The following is a 17738-nucleotide window of genomic DNA, read 5'->3' as shown; positions in this document are numbered from 1 at the left end:
TTTCAACTTTGTCAACTCTTAATTCTTGATCATTTTTGAAACTTTTTTCATCCCTGTATCTAATTTCCTCATGAAAACACCCCTCAGCAATGTCTTCAGCCATAGTTAATTCAATATTGACTTTTTATCTCAGGTTATTTCCCTATTCTAGCATTTTGATAAATTTAGTCTGTGCATTTGCAAATTCAGCTATTTACCTAGAATCTGTAAGTGTGCATATTCACCTATGTAACATACGCTTTTTACATATAAATTGTTGGTTATCATCTGCTTCCTGAAAGAGAATTGGCTTTGATTCCCAAACTCACTGATGGTTTTTGCCTGATTCTAGTAATTAGACTTCTGCTTTGTCTATGTGACTCATGACAAAGACTTTGTCAAGTACCAGTTCCAGGAATTGTTCTACCATATGATTTGCTTGGATTTCATTTGCTGGCTTGATTATCTCTCCATTATCAATGCCTGCTTCAAGATAGGAGAACTTACTTTCCAATAATTATTTGCAGATAAAAAAATAAAATATAAAGCTGGAAAGATGGTTCAGTGGTTAACAGCACTAACTGCTCTTCCAGAGGACCCGAGTTCAATTTCTAGCACTCACATGGCACCTCATAACTGTCTGTAATTCCAGTTCCAGGGGATCTGACACCCATGGCAAAACACCAATGCACATAAAATAAAAATGAATAAATTAAGAAAAAAGAACATAAGGTGACAATGAAGATACTGAAAATAAACATGATATGATATGCTCAAAGTTCTTTCAATAGTGACTGTGGCTGCAGTGTGGGAAAGTGCAAATGTTCAAATGTAGACATATTATCACCAATTAGCCACTCATAGAGTTTAGTGACAAATGAAATGTGGTAGAGATGAGGGGATATACTTAAAAGATAGCTTCACCAATGTTCGTTAATGGAAATGAATTATTAAATAAATAAAATATATGCATGTGTCAATAATGACCAATATGTTGCACCTCCAAATTATAACTGATTCAATTATATGTACTTGAAATATAAAAACAGAATATGTAGATAATTTAAAATATATCTTGATAGTATAAAAGGCACCAATTAATGGTCATTCTTCATTATTGATGAAGAGAAGTCAAGAATTTAGAATGAACAACTGAGTTGTTTTTAACTATGATAAGGGACCTTAGAGTGGGGGCAAACTGGAAATGAAAAAGGAATAGAGTTTAAATTGGGTATGTGATAGCTGGGTGTGGTGGTGTACGCCATTAATCTCAGCACTCAGGAGGCAGAGGCAAGAAGATCTCTGTGAGTTCAAGGCCAGCCTGGTCTAAGTAGTGAGTTCTGGGATGGGTTGAAGTTACATAGAGAGACCCCATCTCAAAAAACAAAATGAGAAAATTGGTCATGTGAGAGTTGGAAGTCTGAGTCATCTTACAGGAATCAAAAAGCAAGTTTCTCTCTTTTGCTCCCGCCCATCTGTTGAGTGAGAGTGTCCCAGCAATTCCCCTACTGTGGAAGCACCTGCCTTGTCTCTCTACAATATGTAATCAATACTCTGCTTCTGGCATTTTGCATATTTTACTATGCTGACTTCCTTTGTGTCAAGCTTGATCAGCATACCTGGACTTTTGAACTCAGCCCTCCTCCTCATCAGGGTTTTCTTAGAAAGGGTTGCTAGTCATCACAGAGACACTTCCCAGTTCAAAGGAGTTTCCTGTGTGACATAGACCTGGCTAGGGCTCAGAGAGCCATAAGTCTGCCTGTCAGGATGGAGACATATTTAGTGTAAGCATACTGTAGGCATCCATGACCATATCCCCAAGAGCCTATAGGGCATCACTGGAGTTTACAGACACTCTTCTGGGAGAGAATAGCCAGATATATAAGATCCAGAAGGATCCAGCCCCACATTCAAGAAAGTAAACAGAAACAAAAGAAAGACAATAGTCAATGTGTTGGATGATTTTGATATATTGAGTAAAATCAAGACAGAAAAATCTTTAGGATTTGTCAATTTGGTAAGAAGAGTTCTGCTATTGATTTTTAAATACACTTCCCAAGAACTATGTGTAAATGACATAGTAGTGACCATGGAGATGAGAGCAGAATTGTAGGCTGAAGGCACAGGCAGGGACCCGGTTCATTATTTAGTGTGGTTTCTATCTGCTTATTTGTGTTGTTTTGCCAAGTATTGATCACTGCCCAAGAAAGAGAGGAGCAGAGCTCTCCATCACACAACTTCCCCATCATTGTTCAGCAGTTTGTCCTTCTTACTAACTCCAATTATACTGCAGTCTTGATGAGAAATGACTATTTCTCGTTTTCTAATCCATCAATATTTGTTTTAGATGTGACTCCTCTTTGCTGGCTTCAGAACTATTCTAACAGGAATGGTGTAGAAGGCAAGTTGTTGAACTCTTAACTAATCCCTGCAGTTTCCAGGATTAGAGACAGCGAGAGTCTGAGCAAAGAGTAAGGTTTGAGTAAACTGAAAGTCGTCGGTGTTTCCCGGAAGTAGGATGTGTCTTACAGCAATGTTAACCGTTAGCTTGTTCCAAATTAGAAATTTAAGACAAGGAGAATCATTGTTTCTTAAAACTTCTCTTTATTTATCCTTTGACAAATGTAAACAATGTATCGGGATCATATCCACTCCTAACTCCCCCTACCAATGCTGTGAAGAACCCCCAACAGAGCCCCTCCCTCTTCACATCCTCCCCCTTTTCTCCTTTCCTTCCTTCCTCTCTTCTCTCTCACTCTCTCTGTCTCTCGCTCTATCTCTGTCTCTTTCTCTCTCTGTAACCCACTGAGTCTAATAAGTGCTGTCTGTTGGAATGTTGATTGATCTTGTTGACTGACCTTCTGCAGGTTGCCATAGCTGCAGGGAGCTCATGGGTGCAGTGGTCATGTAGTGGGTGCTGGGGATGTGAACTCAGGTCCACACGCTTGTGCAGTAAGCACTCTTATCTGCTGAGCCACCACCCCAGCCTTGCTTTTGTGTTTTCTTTGAGATGGGGCATATAGTCCAGGCTGGCCTTGAACGGTCTATAGAGTCAAGGGTGGATGACCTTGAATTCCTGATCCTCTGCCTCCAAATCCAGAATGCTGGGGTTATAGGTATGAACATATTATTTTATCTCTATGAGAACATACTATTAATCATTTTAAGTGGAATTACTTTCAAGTATCGAAACTCACTTAAAACTGAATTTATTTATTTAAAACATTAAATTATATTAATATTTAAGTATACTTAAAATGTAATTGATATGTTGTTTTAAATATAGTTCAAATATTACTTTTTAATGTGTTTATGCTGATATGGCAATTTGATATAAATATAAAACTATCTGAATTATAAAATATTATAGGAAAAATCTAATATACCAATTCTGAAGCCAAAATATAAATAGTTCACAAATACTAACGTGTAAGTTCAATATATATTAATAATTTGACAGATATTTATTTATTAAATAAATAGTTAAAAATCCATGAAACCCTCAGAAGTTAGGCAAAAAGGCATGTAATTTTTAAAAAGGATATAGGTATGGAGGAAGGTAAGACTTTACCATGAAAGTCCCTAAGGAGAACCACACAGGATGTAAAGACAAATAAACCACAAAAGTTTTGTAAAGTTATCAAAATAAAATTTATATAAAACTAACACTCATTCAGTACAGCAATAGGTTTTTAGGCTGATAATTAATACTAAGTTCTAAATAAATTTTTAATTAATAAAAGAAATATGTTAATTTCCAAATTTTCATTTTAAAGGTAATATATATGTATGTATATACATATACATATATATATATACATATATATACCTTGCTCTAAAATAATGTCCAAATATGTATGAAGACAACAAAATTTTCTTTACGGATGTATTCATCTATTCATTCTTCAGATGAGTTAATATGGTTTAGTTAATTCATGCTAGCAACTGTGAGAAATGGAAAATGTAGGACCTCTGCCACCAAAGGGTTGAATGTCTTATTTGGAACTTGGATGATCATAAATAATATCATAATATATTGCTATATTCCTCAGAATTCAAAACAAATTCTAGTTCAGTAATGGTATAGAACCCCATTTTAAACAATTCCAGGAACAAATAAATGATATAATAACAGTAATAAACAACAACAACAACAATAATAAACAACTCAGATATGTTTAAACTACGGACATTACAAATTATCATGAGACTCCTCTAAAGTGATGGACTTTCAACACGTTTCCAAAGAGTTTTCGGAGCTACATGTTGACTTTAACGACGAGGTTACTCCATGGTCCAACCTGCACACAGCAAACATTCAATTTTCAGTTTGTTTATTTGGGGCAGGTTCTTGCTATGCAGCCCAGCCTGGTCTCAAACTCACCACCCTCTTGCCCCAGCTCCCTGAGCACTGGGATTACAAGTCTATGCTCATGGCCCAGCTCAATCTATTTTTAATTTAGGAACTGAAGATTTAAATCAAAAGAAGAAAAGAGGTGGATATGAAAATACGTCATCAAAAAAGGAGATCCAGTAAATAGGGAAAGAATTACAGAATGGCGGAAGCATGTGGACACAGTGAGCTGACTAGACAAGGGACCCGTTTAGAACCTATCATAGAGGGTAGCTTTGAGTTTTAAAAACAGAAATGAGATGTGGACAGAGGAACCCAGCTGCAGTAATAATGCAGTGTCATAGTAGACGGCACATATCTTGGTTTAGTAAAGCGTGATGGTGCTGTAATTGTTCAAGAAGGCAGATTACCAGTGTGGACAGAGAATGCAGGAGGGGAAGAGACATTTCAGAGATCATCTTACTCCTTAAAAGCAATTAAGTCTGGAAAACAGTTCTAAAAATTGCAAAGTGTTCGGTTGGAACCTCCAGCTCGCCCCTGCATGATGTGGAAAGCCCCATTTCTCTCTCTCTCTCTCTCTCTCTCTCTCTCTCTCTCTCTCTCTCTCTCTCTCTCTCTCTCTCTCTCTCTCTCTCTCTCCAAACCCGCCCTCTCAGAGAATCTCCAACAAGGAAAAGGCGCCAAAGAGCCCAGCTCCACATCCCTAGTGACTATGGCAACTTCCTTCCCTGTTGCCAGCTGCCCAAGTCCCCACCTAAGCATTCCAGCTTTTGACCATATCACAAACCCAGCTTGTGGTGGACACATCACCAACCCCGGCTACAGGCTATGTAATCTCCCTGCTTCAGTTTCCGGAGTGTGGCTTCTCTGGCCCCAATCTCTGGAACTGGAAAACCCACCTGGGAGTTGCTTTGCTCACATAAACCTGTTCTACTCTTTCAGTTCGGCTTGATCTGGCTTACAGTGTCAGTGGAGACACCTATTACCGGGATACAGAAAACCTATTACAAAGCATAAGACTTTTTCTTTAAAATTTTAAGAAAAAGTCAACTTCTGCAAGGGGCAGCATTTCCAGGTAGGAGCAAGGAGACCCTGGCTGCCCAAGGAGGCTGTGGGAAAGCAGCCATAATCAAGGGGGAGCCTGACAGTTGGGACACCCAGCCTCCTGCCTGTGGAGGTCAGGCAGCAGGGGATGAGCCTCCCAGCTGAAGCCAGAGCAGCACCACTGCACCCAGTACCTCCTGCACCACTACCTCCCGCATCCACTACCCCCTGCACCCTCTACCCCCTGCACCCTCTACCCCCTGCACCCTCTACCTCCTGCATCCACTACCTCCCGCACCCAGTACCTCCCGCACCCAGTACCTCCCACACCCACTACCTCCCGCACCCACTACCTCCCGCACCCACTACCTCCCGCACCCAGTACCTCCCGCACCCAGTACCTCCCTCGCCCAGTACCTCCCGCACCCAGTACCTCCCGCACCCACTACCTCCCGCACCCAGTACCTCCCGCACCCACTACCTCCCGCACCCAATACCTCCCACACCCACTACCTCCCGCACCCACTACCTCCCGCACCCACTACCTCCCGCACCCAGTACCTCCCGCACCCAGTACCTCCTCGCCCAGTACCTCCCGCACCCAGTACCTCCCGCACCCACTACCTCCCGCACCCAGTACCTCCCTCACCCACTACCTCCCGCACCCACTACCTCCCGCACCCATTACCTCCTGCACCCACTACCTCCCTCACCCACTACCTCCTGCACCCACTACCTCCTGCACACACTACTTCCTGCCTATAGTTGCTGAAGTGCAAGTGTGGTGACTTTCTTAGTTTTCTTGTTTGCAGCCTTCAGCAGCTTGACTGGGAGAAGGTAGGAAGAAGCCTAGGGAAGAGAGAAAGGCCAGGGAAACAGGGAGGTGGCCCTGAGACAGTCCCATGGGGGGGGGTCACCCATCAGCCTGCTGAACTCTGAAATAAAAACTTCAGGACACTTCCATCCCTCTCCTCCTAGCAACAACAACAACAACAAAACACCAGAGTTTGAATGCATAAAGAAAACAGACTGCAGGGTGGTGGTGGCACACATTTTTTAATCCCAGTACTGGGAGACAGAGGCAGGCGGATTTCTGTGAGTTCAAGGCCAGCCTGGTCTACAAAGGGAGTTCCAGGACAGCCAGGATTGTTAAACAGAGAAACCCTGTCTAAACAAACAAACAAACAAACAACAACAATAACAAAAAAAAAATCATAGCCCCAGGAACCAAGATTACATCTCACATATAAAAAACAGGAGGACAGGAAAGAAGCTAAGGCTCTTGTGGGACTCAGGTCAGCCTGTCTACTGGTCCTCGCAGAGGACCCCTTCTTCTCTCAGGGTTTGTGGCATGTGTTTTTGAGCCCTCTTTTAATCTTGCTGCCCCCTGTTAGGTTGCTAATAAAGTGCTTCCTGCAGATAGGAACATCGAGGGTAAAGTAGGTTGAACGTCTTCCTGAACACTGGGCTATGTGGAACAGTGAGCTTTGGAAGCATGCCAGTTTGATTGCACCACCATTTTCATTTCCGTTTCAACAGGCCAGGTCAGCTCTAGAAAACTGTGTATAAAGATGCTTGGAACTTGGATGAGGCTAATTGCACAATGGATTTCTGGCATGAAGAACACATGATTAGAATGAAGAAGTCGGGAAGAAGGGACAATCCACACACCCAGCAATATTGGGATCCTCAAAGACCCAGGAACAATGGGCAAAGATAACTGGGCAGAGTTCAGAGACCACTGTGCTGCCAGTGCTTGAGGAGTGAGGATGTGGCTTCTGAAGGGCAACAGCTTCCCCAACTTCCTTGTCATCAGGCTTCAGCGGTGTGGCCCGGAGAAGGCTGCTCTGGAGGAAGAAGCCCTGCTTATGGAAATAATATTTTCTATAGTGAAAAGGACAATATGTTAGGTCACAAGCATGTCTAATCTAATACTGAGTTCCCAAAGTAGCACATAAACTTCATGCATATCCTTAAGTTTTTTTCCTTATATTTTATCAGCATAGAGATGAGTGTTTTCACAAAGATATTTTCTTTAAAGGATATTTTGAGGATAATGTTCTTCCCCTTTTAAAAATCAGCTGAGGCTTGCAAAACACAGGAATAACACATCCAGTCACTTACTGAAAAGCTCAGCCTTTTTTTTCTCACTCATAATAAAAATGAGTACAAAATGTTGACCACAGATTATGTCCCCAGGTGTTTACTATTACATGTGCAAGCCAAAGATATTTAAGAATCTGTCGTAAGTATAGACTTTCAGGAAACAAGTAGGCATATGTTAAAATATAAATATGTACTTTTTTTCAGCAGTGAAAAATTTAAAACAAGTGTGTATCAAAGAACATATTGTTTTCCCCATAAAATTTAGGATGGTCATTCAACAGAATACTATTAAAATATGTGGAAGGGATAAAGGGAAGAGGGAGAAAGATGTAGTCATATTTTAATTCACAATAAAAAACATATCTTTCAAAAATATAGATATTAAAAAAAGAAACTTCAAGAATCCTGTGGACTTGATGATCAGGAAGTTAATTTGTGTTCAGAGACCCTCAGACAAGTCTTTAGTAAAACCAAGACCCAGAGTGTTGTTCACTGTCCGGATTTGCCAGACCATGGCCACCTAGAGGTTCAGGGTCTTAAATCATCAGTATAGAAGGAAAAAAGATGCAGCCTGGAACATTTAGACAAGCATGGAACAGGTTTGTGAGCCATCTCTGCTTGGTAAGCTTAACTCTCATCCCTCATCAAGGAAGCTTCCCTTTGCAGCAGACACAGACCATCACAGAAAACCACCGTAATGATGTGGCTCGCAGGAGGCCCTGGCTGGCTGGGCCAAGGTGTCCCATGGTTGAGGGAAACATGCCATGCAGATGTGGAGGGCTGTGGCGTGTGGAAAGTCACTCACACCCCAGGCACTGCATCCATGTGGAGAGAATTTATTATAATAGAGAGATAGAAAGATAGAGAAAGAAGGAGAGAGAAAGAAAGACAGAAGGGAAGGAAACCAGAGGTGTGTACACCTCATGGTGGGGAAGGAGGAAGGGGATGGAAGAGAGGAGGGAGGGGTTTTTCCTTTAAGGAGACTTTTACATCGGGACACAGGGTGGCCCCAAGGGCGGGGTCAGAATGCTAGCATTCCTCCATTTTGACTATTATAAAAAGATGAGTTATTGATAGCAAGAGGGGGCGGGATGACGGCACCAAATTCTCAAGACTGCTTCTTGCTAACCCCAGGGTGAAGACGGGAGTCACGCATGGCTGGAGGCATGAGTGAAGAAGCATTCAGTTAGCTCTCATTGTGGAGATCTGTCTGTTCCTTGAGGGAGGTGAGAAGGTGGGTTGCAGCAGTGATGTTCCAGGAGCTTGGAGGAATGGCACAACAAATCAGGAGCATAGGAGCTATCACATCTGCTGTTTCTCTGGAGGTGGGGGTGCATCCATCCCAGTTGGCATCCTCAGTTGGTGTTTGGCTTCCTTGGAGCTGGTGCAAGGGCTGGCATATCGGGAGGACCCTCTATGGGTCAGTGCTGTGGGATGTTCTGTATGGCAAATGTGTTGCTCTGATTGGTTAGTAAATAAAACACTGATTGGCCAGTAGTTAGGCAGGAGGAAGTATAGGCGGGACAAGGAGGAGAAGAATTCTGGGAAGTGGAAGGCTGAGTCAGACACACTGCCAGCTGCCACTATGACAAGTCGCATGTGAAGATGCCGGTAAGCCACGAGCCACGTGGCAAGGTATAGATTCATAGAAATGGGTTAATTTAAGAGATAAGAACAGTTAGCAAGAAGCCTGCCACGGTCATACAGTTTGTAAGCAATATAAGTCTCTGTGTTTACTTGGTTGGGTCTGAGTGGCTGTGGGACTGGCGAGTGAGAGAGATTTGTCCTGACTGTGGGCCAGGAAGGAAAACTCTAGCTACAGGTCAGCCTTGGCCCAGGCAGGAGGAGGGAAACTGCAAAATATGCTTGAAAATGGGTGGGGTCAAAATGGGCTCTGGAAACTGTTACGTTTTCATCAGACCAGATTTCTTGATATAGTCGCAGAACTTTCCCCAGGAACCTGCAGGTGTCTGTCAGACAGCTGCAATAGATTTATCAAAAGGCTTATGGCTTTGGATTAAAAGGTATGAACATTTCCTGGGCTTAAGCCCAATGAAACATGTTTTAAAATCTATAACCAGAAGATATTTACTGAATGGAAGTGGTTGAGTGAGTGAAGGAGGAGGAAGGTTTCCCTAAACATCATCAGAGTCAGTAGAAGTGAGACAGTTTTCCTATCTACATATAAACAAACCAGGATATACTGAGAGCAGTCAATAGTAAAAAGTTACACTGAAATCTGTTCTGTGAGTTTATTTGATCTGGTAACAAGGTAAATTATGTCTAGACCTAATAGAAGCCCTAGGAGAGGGGGACCTGTGAATTTACATAGGGAACTGAGAAGGCAGCTGAGGCAAAGCCTGGTCATCAAATGGAATCAGAGATCTGAGAGGGATTAAATCATATCTGAGTGCAGATCAAGTAGCTTTTGTATCTGTTAAAAATGACAGGGACCAGTCCATACTCAGGTCTCCAGGGACCAGTCCATACCCAGGTCTCTACATCATTGAGGCAGAAGTATCAGAACAGCATCAATCTTTAGTCCCCAGATCCATAAGGTGGGAGTTTTTCCCATGGAAGAGGGACATAGGGCAGGCCGATCTTATTTTGTCTAGGCAAAAGGGGTGCAGTCAATTCTCCAATGTCCTGCTGTTTGTCCACAGTCTGGGCCAGGTCCTGGTGGCAGGTGTCACATTGGGGCATCTTGCCCAGAGGTCAGCATTGCCATCATCCAGGTGGAGACATCATGGTGCCTCATAATCTTCTTCAGAGACCTTGGGTCACTGTAAGGATCTGGGAGTCTCTGTCTGATATAATAAGCTTTTTGATCAACATTTAAAATGCCATATTCTGCAGATCTCTGAGAATTTGAGGACTACCTGTCTATTAGGTATGAATGGCTGACTATCAGCTAGTATTCCCTAAGTCTCCCATATCTTAGCAGCTTCCATAAGGCTAGGATTTACTGTCTCCCGAGAAGGCAAAGAAGAGTGACAAGGGAAAGATCCCAGGGCCAAATGGGAACCAGACAAAGGGGGCTTGCGAGTCAGGGTGTGGCCCAACTCTGAGAAAAGGTTTCCTTTGAGAAAAGGATTCTCTTGGGGGACCAGAAACTCCATCATGGGATATACATCTTGTTTATCAAACATATGTCATCATTTATTTAAAATTTCTAGAGGTTTAAATCTCTAAGTTAGCTTTTGTTAATCTGAATACATAAATTTACCAAGGATAAATTTACCTAGGAATGTAAGGCCTAGGCCCAAATAGACCCTGAGTAAGGAGAGACATTTTTTTAAGCCATGGGCAGTGATATCTGAATCTATTACCACTTTAAAGCTCTATTATCATTTTTAAAGTTGTAGTTCTGATCTCTAAGTACAGCCAGATTATAATCTTGAATGATTTACATAGAAATAAGGCCATACAATACCTCTTTGGTTCTGCAGAAAGAAGGTCAAGTGTCTTATCCTATTGCAGAGCCATTTTAGTTAATAAATATCAATTGACAATATTGGGTCCAGTTTCCTGGTATATATCAATGAGCATTAGGTAGCCAATTTGTCCCTTATGCCAGGGGCTTTTCTTGGATTTAGCCCTTTAGCCTGTTTTGAGGGGGGCAGGGATGATGCTCTTCTATAGCTGTTTCAAGCTGAAATTGGGTACAGGTGGTCAGGACCCTGGCTAGTCAAAGGTCAGGAGGGAATTTGGGCAATGGGGGCATTTATCAGAAGCATCTGGTTATCTGAGCTAGCTGCAGAGACAGGGAACACTTACGTTTGGCTGGACTGATCCACATTATACGTATTCAAGAGTCTGTAGCCCCTAGGCCCTACCCATCGACCAGACGGCTACCTTTCCCTGCTCCCCCACCAAAAAAAAACTAAAAACAAAAACAAAAAAACTAACACTATACATACGAACCTAACAACCACTAAAAACCATAAGCACACCCTGTACCAACTGTGAACAGCTGCTCCCTGAGACAGAACCCACTAACACTGATTTGACTAAGCTGTTCCCAAAGAAACAGAGCCCAACAGCACCAATTTAACCAAGAACTCCTAGTGAACCAAGACTAAAAATTAGAACAAGAGAGGCACCTTCAGACACAGACACTGCCTGCACCGAGCAGAGGAAGCGATGGGTAGACGCCAGTGCAAAAATACAGGCAACAACATAAAGACCTATATGACAACATCAGAATCTAGTGATTCTACACCTGCAAGACCTGAACATACCAAGACAGAAGAAACGGAAGAAATAAATCCTAAAAATGACTTTAAGAAGATGATAGAGACCCTTAAAGAAGAAATAAAAAATTCCCTTAAAGAAGAAATAAAAACTTTCCTTAAAGAGGAAATGAAAAACTACCTTAAAGAGGAAATAAAAACTTTCCTTAAAGAGGAAATGAAAAACTCCCTTAAAGAGGAAATAAAAACTTCCCTTAAAGAGGAAATGAAAAATTCCATTAAAGAGGAAATGAAAAAAAATTCCTTTAAAGATGTAGGCAAATCTGTAGGGGCATTTTCTTGATTAATTATTGATGTAGAAAGGTCCATCCCATTGTGGGTTGTACCATTCCTGGGCAGGTATAAGAATGCAAATGTAGAAGAGTAACAGCCAGCCTATCCCCTTTATCATATCTATTATTCATTCTTGTGATGGGATGTAAAGTGAACTGAGAATTGGGAGATTAAGCAAAATCTAGATATTCAACAAAATGTTCACTTACATAAACTTATGTGTATACTCACTGCTCAGGTCTTTGACTCAAATAATTTTAGTTACCATTCTGGGGATGAGAAAATTACCTAAAATGTATTGTCTCCATATATTAAACTGGTTAAGGATAAAGTTGTCAGGGGTTCTGTGTGGCACAGGATGATCAAAGAAAGAGGGTCACTCCAAGATGAATTTTAGGCTCTCTGGCAGCAGGGAGGAAGAGTTTCTACAAATTGACCCTCTAACAGCTGTGCAGAGGCTTATTTATCGAGTGTTACACAAAAGCTGTTTGCTGTGGATGATTGATTGATAAATAAAACACTGATTGGCCAGTAGCCGGACAGGAAGTATAGACGGGACGAGCAGAGAGGATAATTGAGAGAACAGGAAGGCTGAGAGGAGGAGACACCACCCTGTCGTCCAGGGAGTATCATGTTAAGGCAGCAGATAAAGCCACGGAACACGTGGTGACATATAGATTAACAAAAATGGGCTGAGTATAAGAGTAAGAGCTAGACAGTGGTAGGCCTGAGCTAATGGCCGAGCAGTTTAAATAATATAAGCGCTGTATGTTTATTTTATAAGTGGGCTATAGGACTGCCGGAGCTTGGCGGGACCTGGAGAGAAAAACTCTAGCTACAGCTGTTTTGGGGGTAAAACAAGTTTCGAATTCCAAAGCCCTTGATCTAATCTAAAAGGAAAGCATCACACCTCTGCAACTTTAGTTCTTATTGTGCACTGTTTGCAGCATCCAGCAATCCAAGATATCCAGGTGTGCCAGAATGGTCTTGTCACCAAAGTCATGCAAAGGCTGTAAAGCTGCTTCAGAAAAATAAGTCTACAGATAACAGAAAGCCATCACTGTCTTCCACAATGATTTCTTCAAAGTCAAAGTACTTCCAGAAAGCAACTATTCATTCTGATGTTTACTCTAGATACAGTGAAAACAACTATTTCATTCTAATGTTTACCCTAGATACAATGACTCTACTAATTCTTCTTCTAGATTTTCCCCCTTTGTTTAAGCTATTTCAATTACATTGAGGATTATACAGCCACACAGTTGCCACGGACTGGCCCATCGGGGGTACCACGACCGTAGGGGATCAGAGCTTGGGTAGTCAGGAAGGCAAGGATTCGGCGAATGACAGACAGACAACACACTCAGAAGTGGTTTGAATCTGCTGCAATTTTACTTTTGCAAATCAGTAGTTTATATACAGAAAAGAAAACTATCAAGTCATACAAGGAACAACAAGAGCTTGGCAATAATTCAATTACATCATCTTTAAAAAACACCAAGAACACAGTTATTAATCGGTGCTAGACATATCCCTTCACCCACAAGAACTTTAATACCCAACAGAGCAGTCTGTGTTTTTTAAACTTAGTATGGTCCCTAGACTTGTGTAGGCTTCTTGCAGCTGTGTCCTTCATCTTTATCAGCCGCTTGCTAGTTTATAATTCATTTTTACTTTTCTGGTTCTCATGACCCATTTAGCCAATTTGGATGCTGCAGATCTTCCCTAAGTCTTTCTTCAGTTCTTTACCATATATCTCTTCTAATATAAAATCTTTTTACCTGCTGGAATATGGACCCTTGTACTTTTACACCTGTGAGGGGAAGGGGTTCTGCTGTAGTCCTTAAGTTTTCCATGCTGAACTTCCTCAACAGAGGGGCCCATCATCTGCCTCCTATGAGATAATGTTTTCTGCCATAAATCACTTTAGTTGGGATTCCTAAAGGATTCCCAGTGGGTGAGTGTTCATTCCCTAGAAGTGCCTGAACTATTATACTTTCTATTATCTAGTGGCTTGAGGTCTTTAAGGAATAGCTCATTCTGTTATATCTAAATAAGGTCCATGTCCAGCTTCCCCTGTCCTCCATAGTTCACAACCCAAGCATTCACTAATTTTGGCTGTGTTTTATAGATTACTTAGAACATTATCAGAAAAGCAGTTATACAGAACCCATAGCCCAGAGAGCTCATGATCTGTGAAGCATGTCTCCTTCGAGAAGGAGGCATCACACGGGCACTCTGCCAGGGACCTCCAGGGAGCTTAGTCCTGTGGGACACGTATCTCCCGTCCTCTATTATTGACATAATTGTTCATGTCACACGGAAGACAGTCTTTTCTCTATCATGTTGTTCCATATTCTTATGTGGATAAGCCAGAATATGTTTCAAAGACAGTAAAGTTATCACAGCAAAAACAAGCATGACAGTCATGAGGATAAGAAAACACAGGGTTAAAGGAAGCTATGGTATCTGCAAGGCTTGCCATAACATCCATCCCAGATACATCAGGCAACTTAATTTCTTATTGTAAATCATAAATCACTTGAGAAGAATTAGGGTGACTCAACAAATGCATTTTAACCTTTCCCAGTTGTACTTGTTTTCATTAAACCTTAATACAATAAGATGTAATATTCGGATCACATTTTAGTTTGATTTGTTCTTTCAAAGTTTCTTTCTCCTGAAAGTGACACAACTTGTTTCAAGTCAGCTATTTCATCGACTATCTCACTAGCTACTTTATACTGTTGAGTCCAAAGTTCTGCAGAATGCTGATGTCAAACTAACACATTCAGCAGTTTGAATTTCTTCATGAAGGGCTAATCCAGCTGTTGCAGTCAATGCAATAATTCCCGTAACCACAGCAATAATTAATCCAGTCATCTGACGTGTTCTTCTTAATATTCTTTCAGCAAGTTTCTGAACTAGAATCAGCACAGATGAGTCTTGCCATGGCCTCGACAGCTTCACTGGCATTCAGACTGTTGGCCTTGCTCTAAGAATATATAAGTGGTCAGAAGTGACATCCCATAATATACTGGCTTTAATACAGAGAGTACAGCATTAACAAGTGATACTATAGTTATTAGGGTGCCATTGTATAGGCCCTTTCAATAATATATAAGGTAATTGTACACATGCTACAAAAGTGTGGCTTTAAAAACCTGGAAACAACCTAGATGCCCTTCAGCTGAAGAATGGATAAATAAATTGTGGCACATATACACAATGGAATACTACTCAGCAGAGAAAAACAATGACATCATGAGGTTTGCAGGCAAATGGATGGATCTAGAAAAAAATCATCCTGAGTGAGGTAACCCAGACTCAGAAAGACAAATATGGTATGTACTCACTCATAGGAGGATACTAGATGTGGAACAAGGATGAATGGACTGCTACTCACATCACCAGTGAGGCTACCTGGAAAACAGGAACCCAAGAAAGACACGAGGATCTCCCAACGACAGAGAAATGGCTGAGATCTACATGAACAACCTGGACATGAGTGGGAGCAATGAAGGGCGAAGGTCGAGGGAAAGAGAGCGGGAGATCCCAGCTGGATCAAGAACAGAGAGGGAGAACAAGGAATAGGTGACCATGGTAAATGAAGACCACATGAGAAAAGGAAGAAACAAAGTGCTAAAGAGGCCCACAGAAATCCACAAAGATACTCCCACAAAAGACTACTGGCAATGGTCAAGAGACAGCCGGGACTGACCTACTCTGGTGATGGGATGGCCAAACACCCTAATAGTTGTGCCATAAACCCCATCCAAGGACTGAGGAATCTGGATGCAGACATCCACGGCTAGGCTCCGGGTGGAGTGCCGGGAGTCTTATTAGCGAGAAAGAGGAGGGTTTATATGAGTGAGAATTGTTGAAACCAAGGTTGGATAAAGCACAGGGACAAATAGCCAAACAAATGGAAACACATGAACTATGAACCAAAGGCTGAGGGGCCCCCAACTGGATCAGGCCCTCTGAATAGGTGAGAGAGTTGATTGGCTTGATCTGTTTGGGAGGCATCTAGGCAGTGGTACCAGGTCCTGGGCTCATTGCATGAGTTAGTTGTTTGAAACCTGGGATTTATGCAGGGATGCTTGGCTCAATCTGGGAGGAGGGGACTGGACCTGCCTGGACTGAGTCTACCAGGTCGATCTAGTCCTCTGGGGAGGCTTTGCCCTGGAGAAGGTGGGAATGGGGTGTAGGCTGGGGGGAAGGGGAGGGGGCAGGAGGGGTGAGAACAAGGGAATCTGTGGCTGTTATGTAGAACTGAATGGTATTGTAAAATAAAATAAAATAAAGTGTGGCTTTAATCTAAAGAACAAAGTGTACTTACCACCGTTAATGCTTAACTTTCCTTTCCATACTAAGAGGGTGTAAGACACTTGCTAATTTCCACAAACTAGTATGAACTGAATTGCCAAACTGTAACATAGGACCTGACATCCCGACTCCATGCCATTGGATAGGTTCATTAACAATGGAGCTAATTTCCACAGTTCTATTCAAACTATACTGCTGCCAGCTTAATTCTGAGAATATTTTCCTCCAGGGAAGCCACAAGGGCCCCAAGCAATGACGTCTCTGTGGGAGATATTAACAAGCACTAGAGGTTTCTCACATTTACGTTGCTGCCAGTGTACCCAGTAGGACCCCTCCTTGGTAACCTACATCTCACAAAATGACAGATGTATGGACCTAGTAGCATTAATCTCCTGTTTCTAAAACTAGATGCATGAAGCATATAAAATTTATTAAGAAAATCCTGGGTAGTATTATGTTTAACTATAGATAGCCAAATTTGAAAAGTTATATGTAGACAGTGAGTTTCATTACCCATACAAATAGGAATTTCTTGCACTCCAACAGTATAATTTATAATTTCCTTACCCTCTTCCTTGGGCTTAGCAGGTCCTCTGTGGTCATAAGGACTGGGTAGTCAAGAGGATTGATTCATTGACCACCACAGGAATATCCATATTGCCCTGATTTACCCCTTTATTAATGGGAGGACTGGGAATATAAGTCCAGTAAGTATGATTGGTCCCTGTCACCTGTACGGTCACCACAGACAGCACAGCAAGGCACAAAGTTGTAGCACTCAAAGGTTCCCTAGTCAGCCCACTACTGCTTCTCCTTCTTCAGTCAATTTCTTAAGCTGTCCCCATGCAGGAGCATCAGCTGTCTGCTTCAAAGGCTTTCTTTGTGTTATCCATGTCAGCACCAAGGCATCTGAGAGACTTCTCTTGCTCATGTCTAAGTTTTATTAATTTCGATGGTGTCCACAACTTCTCTGAGAAACATAAGCATAACTTCAGCTCCAACATAACACCTTCCTTAATTTCCACTCTGATGTCAAAACATCCTTGTAGTACACAGGCTGACTCAATTCAGCAGTTTTTTTTTCTATGCCTCTTAGCAGCTGTTATTCCTGCCTCATTAGCATTTTAAAAATTTAAAGTTACCAAAGCATGTAATCTATCTCTGGGAGTCCTTCATATCCCCTTTTAATTTTATAAACATCTTTTTCAGAGTGCGATTAGATCCTTCAACAATTGCTTGTCCTGTAGGATTATGTGTATTCCTGTATTACTGTAATTGTTTCATAATGCCATGTCTTTCAGGAATCCTTTGTGGTACTGATGGCAATCTTTAATGGCACTCTCTCCTCAACTTCAGAAACAAGTGTCTGTACCTACACTTACTAATAAGCCTGAAGAATC

The 17738-nt window shown here is 41.8% G+C and overlaps 1 protein-coding gene across 1 annotated transcript; it reads left to right on the top strand.

The window, feature by feature from the left end:
• The first annotated feature begins 5525 nt into the window (after positions 1-5525).
• Positions 5526-6149, top strand: LOC119087108 (extensin-like). The gene has a single exon (XM_037201744.1). The coding sequence runs from the start codon at positions 5526-5528 to the stop codon at positions 6147-6149; it is 624 nt and encodes a 207-aa protein (XP_037057639.1).
• Positions 6150-17738: the final 11589 nt, after the last annotated feature.

Source organism: Peromyscus leucopus, unplaced genomic scaffold (assembly GCF_004664715.2).
Source record: "Peromyscus leucopus breed LL Stock unplaced genomic scaffold, UCI_PerLeu_2.1 scaffold_1306, whole genome shotgun sequence".
Taxonomy (NCBI): Eukaryota; Metazoa; Chordata; class Mammalia; order Rodentia; family Cricetidae; genus Peromyscus; species Peromyscus leucopus.
This window is presented reverse-complemented; position numbering and strand designations above follow the sequence as displayed.

What these genes read in the sequence shown, in the direction of transcription:
- LOC119087108 (XM_037201744.1), top strand. Translation starts at nt 5,526, where the DNA reads ATGAGCCTCCCAGCTGAAGCCAGAGCAGCACCACTGCACCCAGTACCT.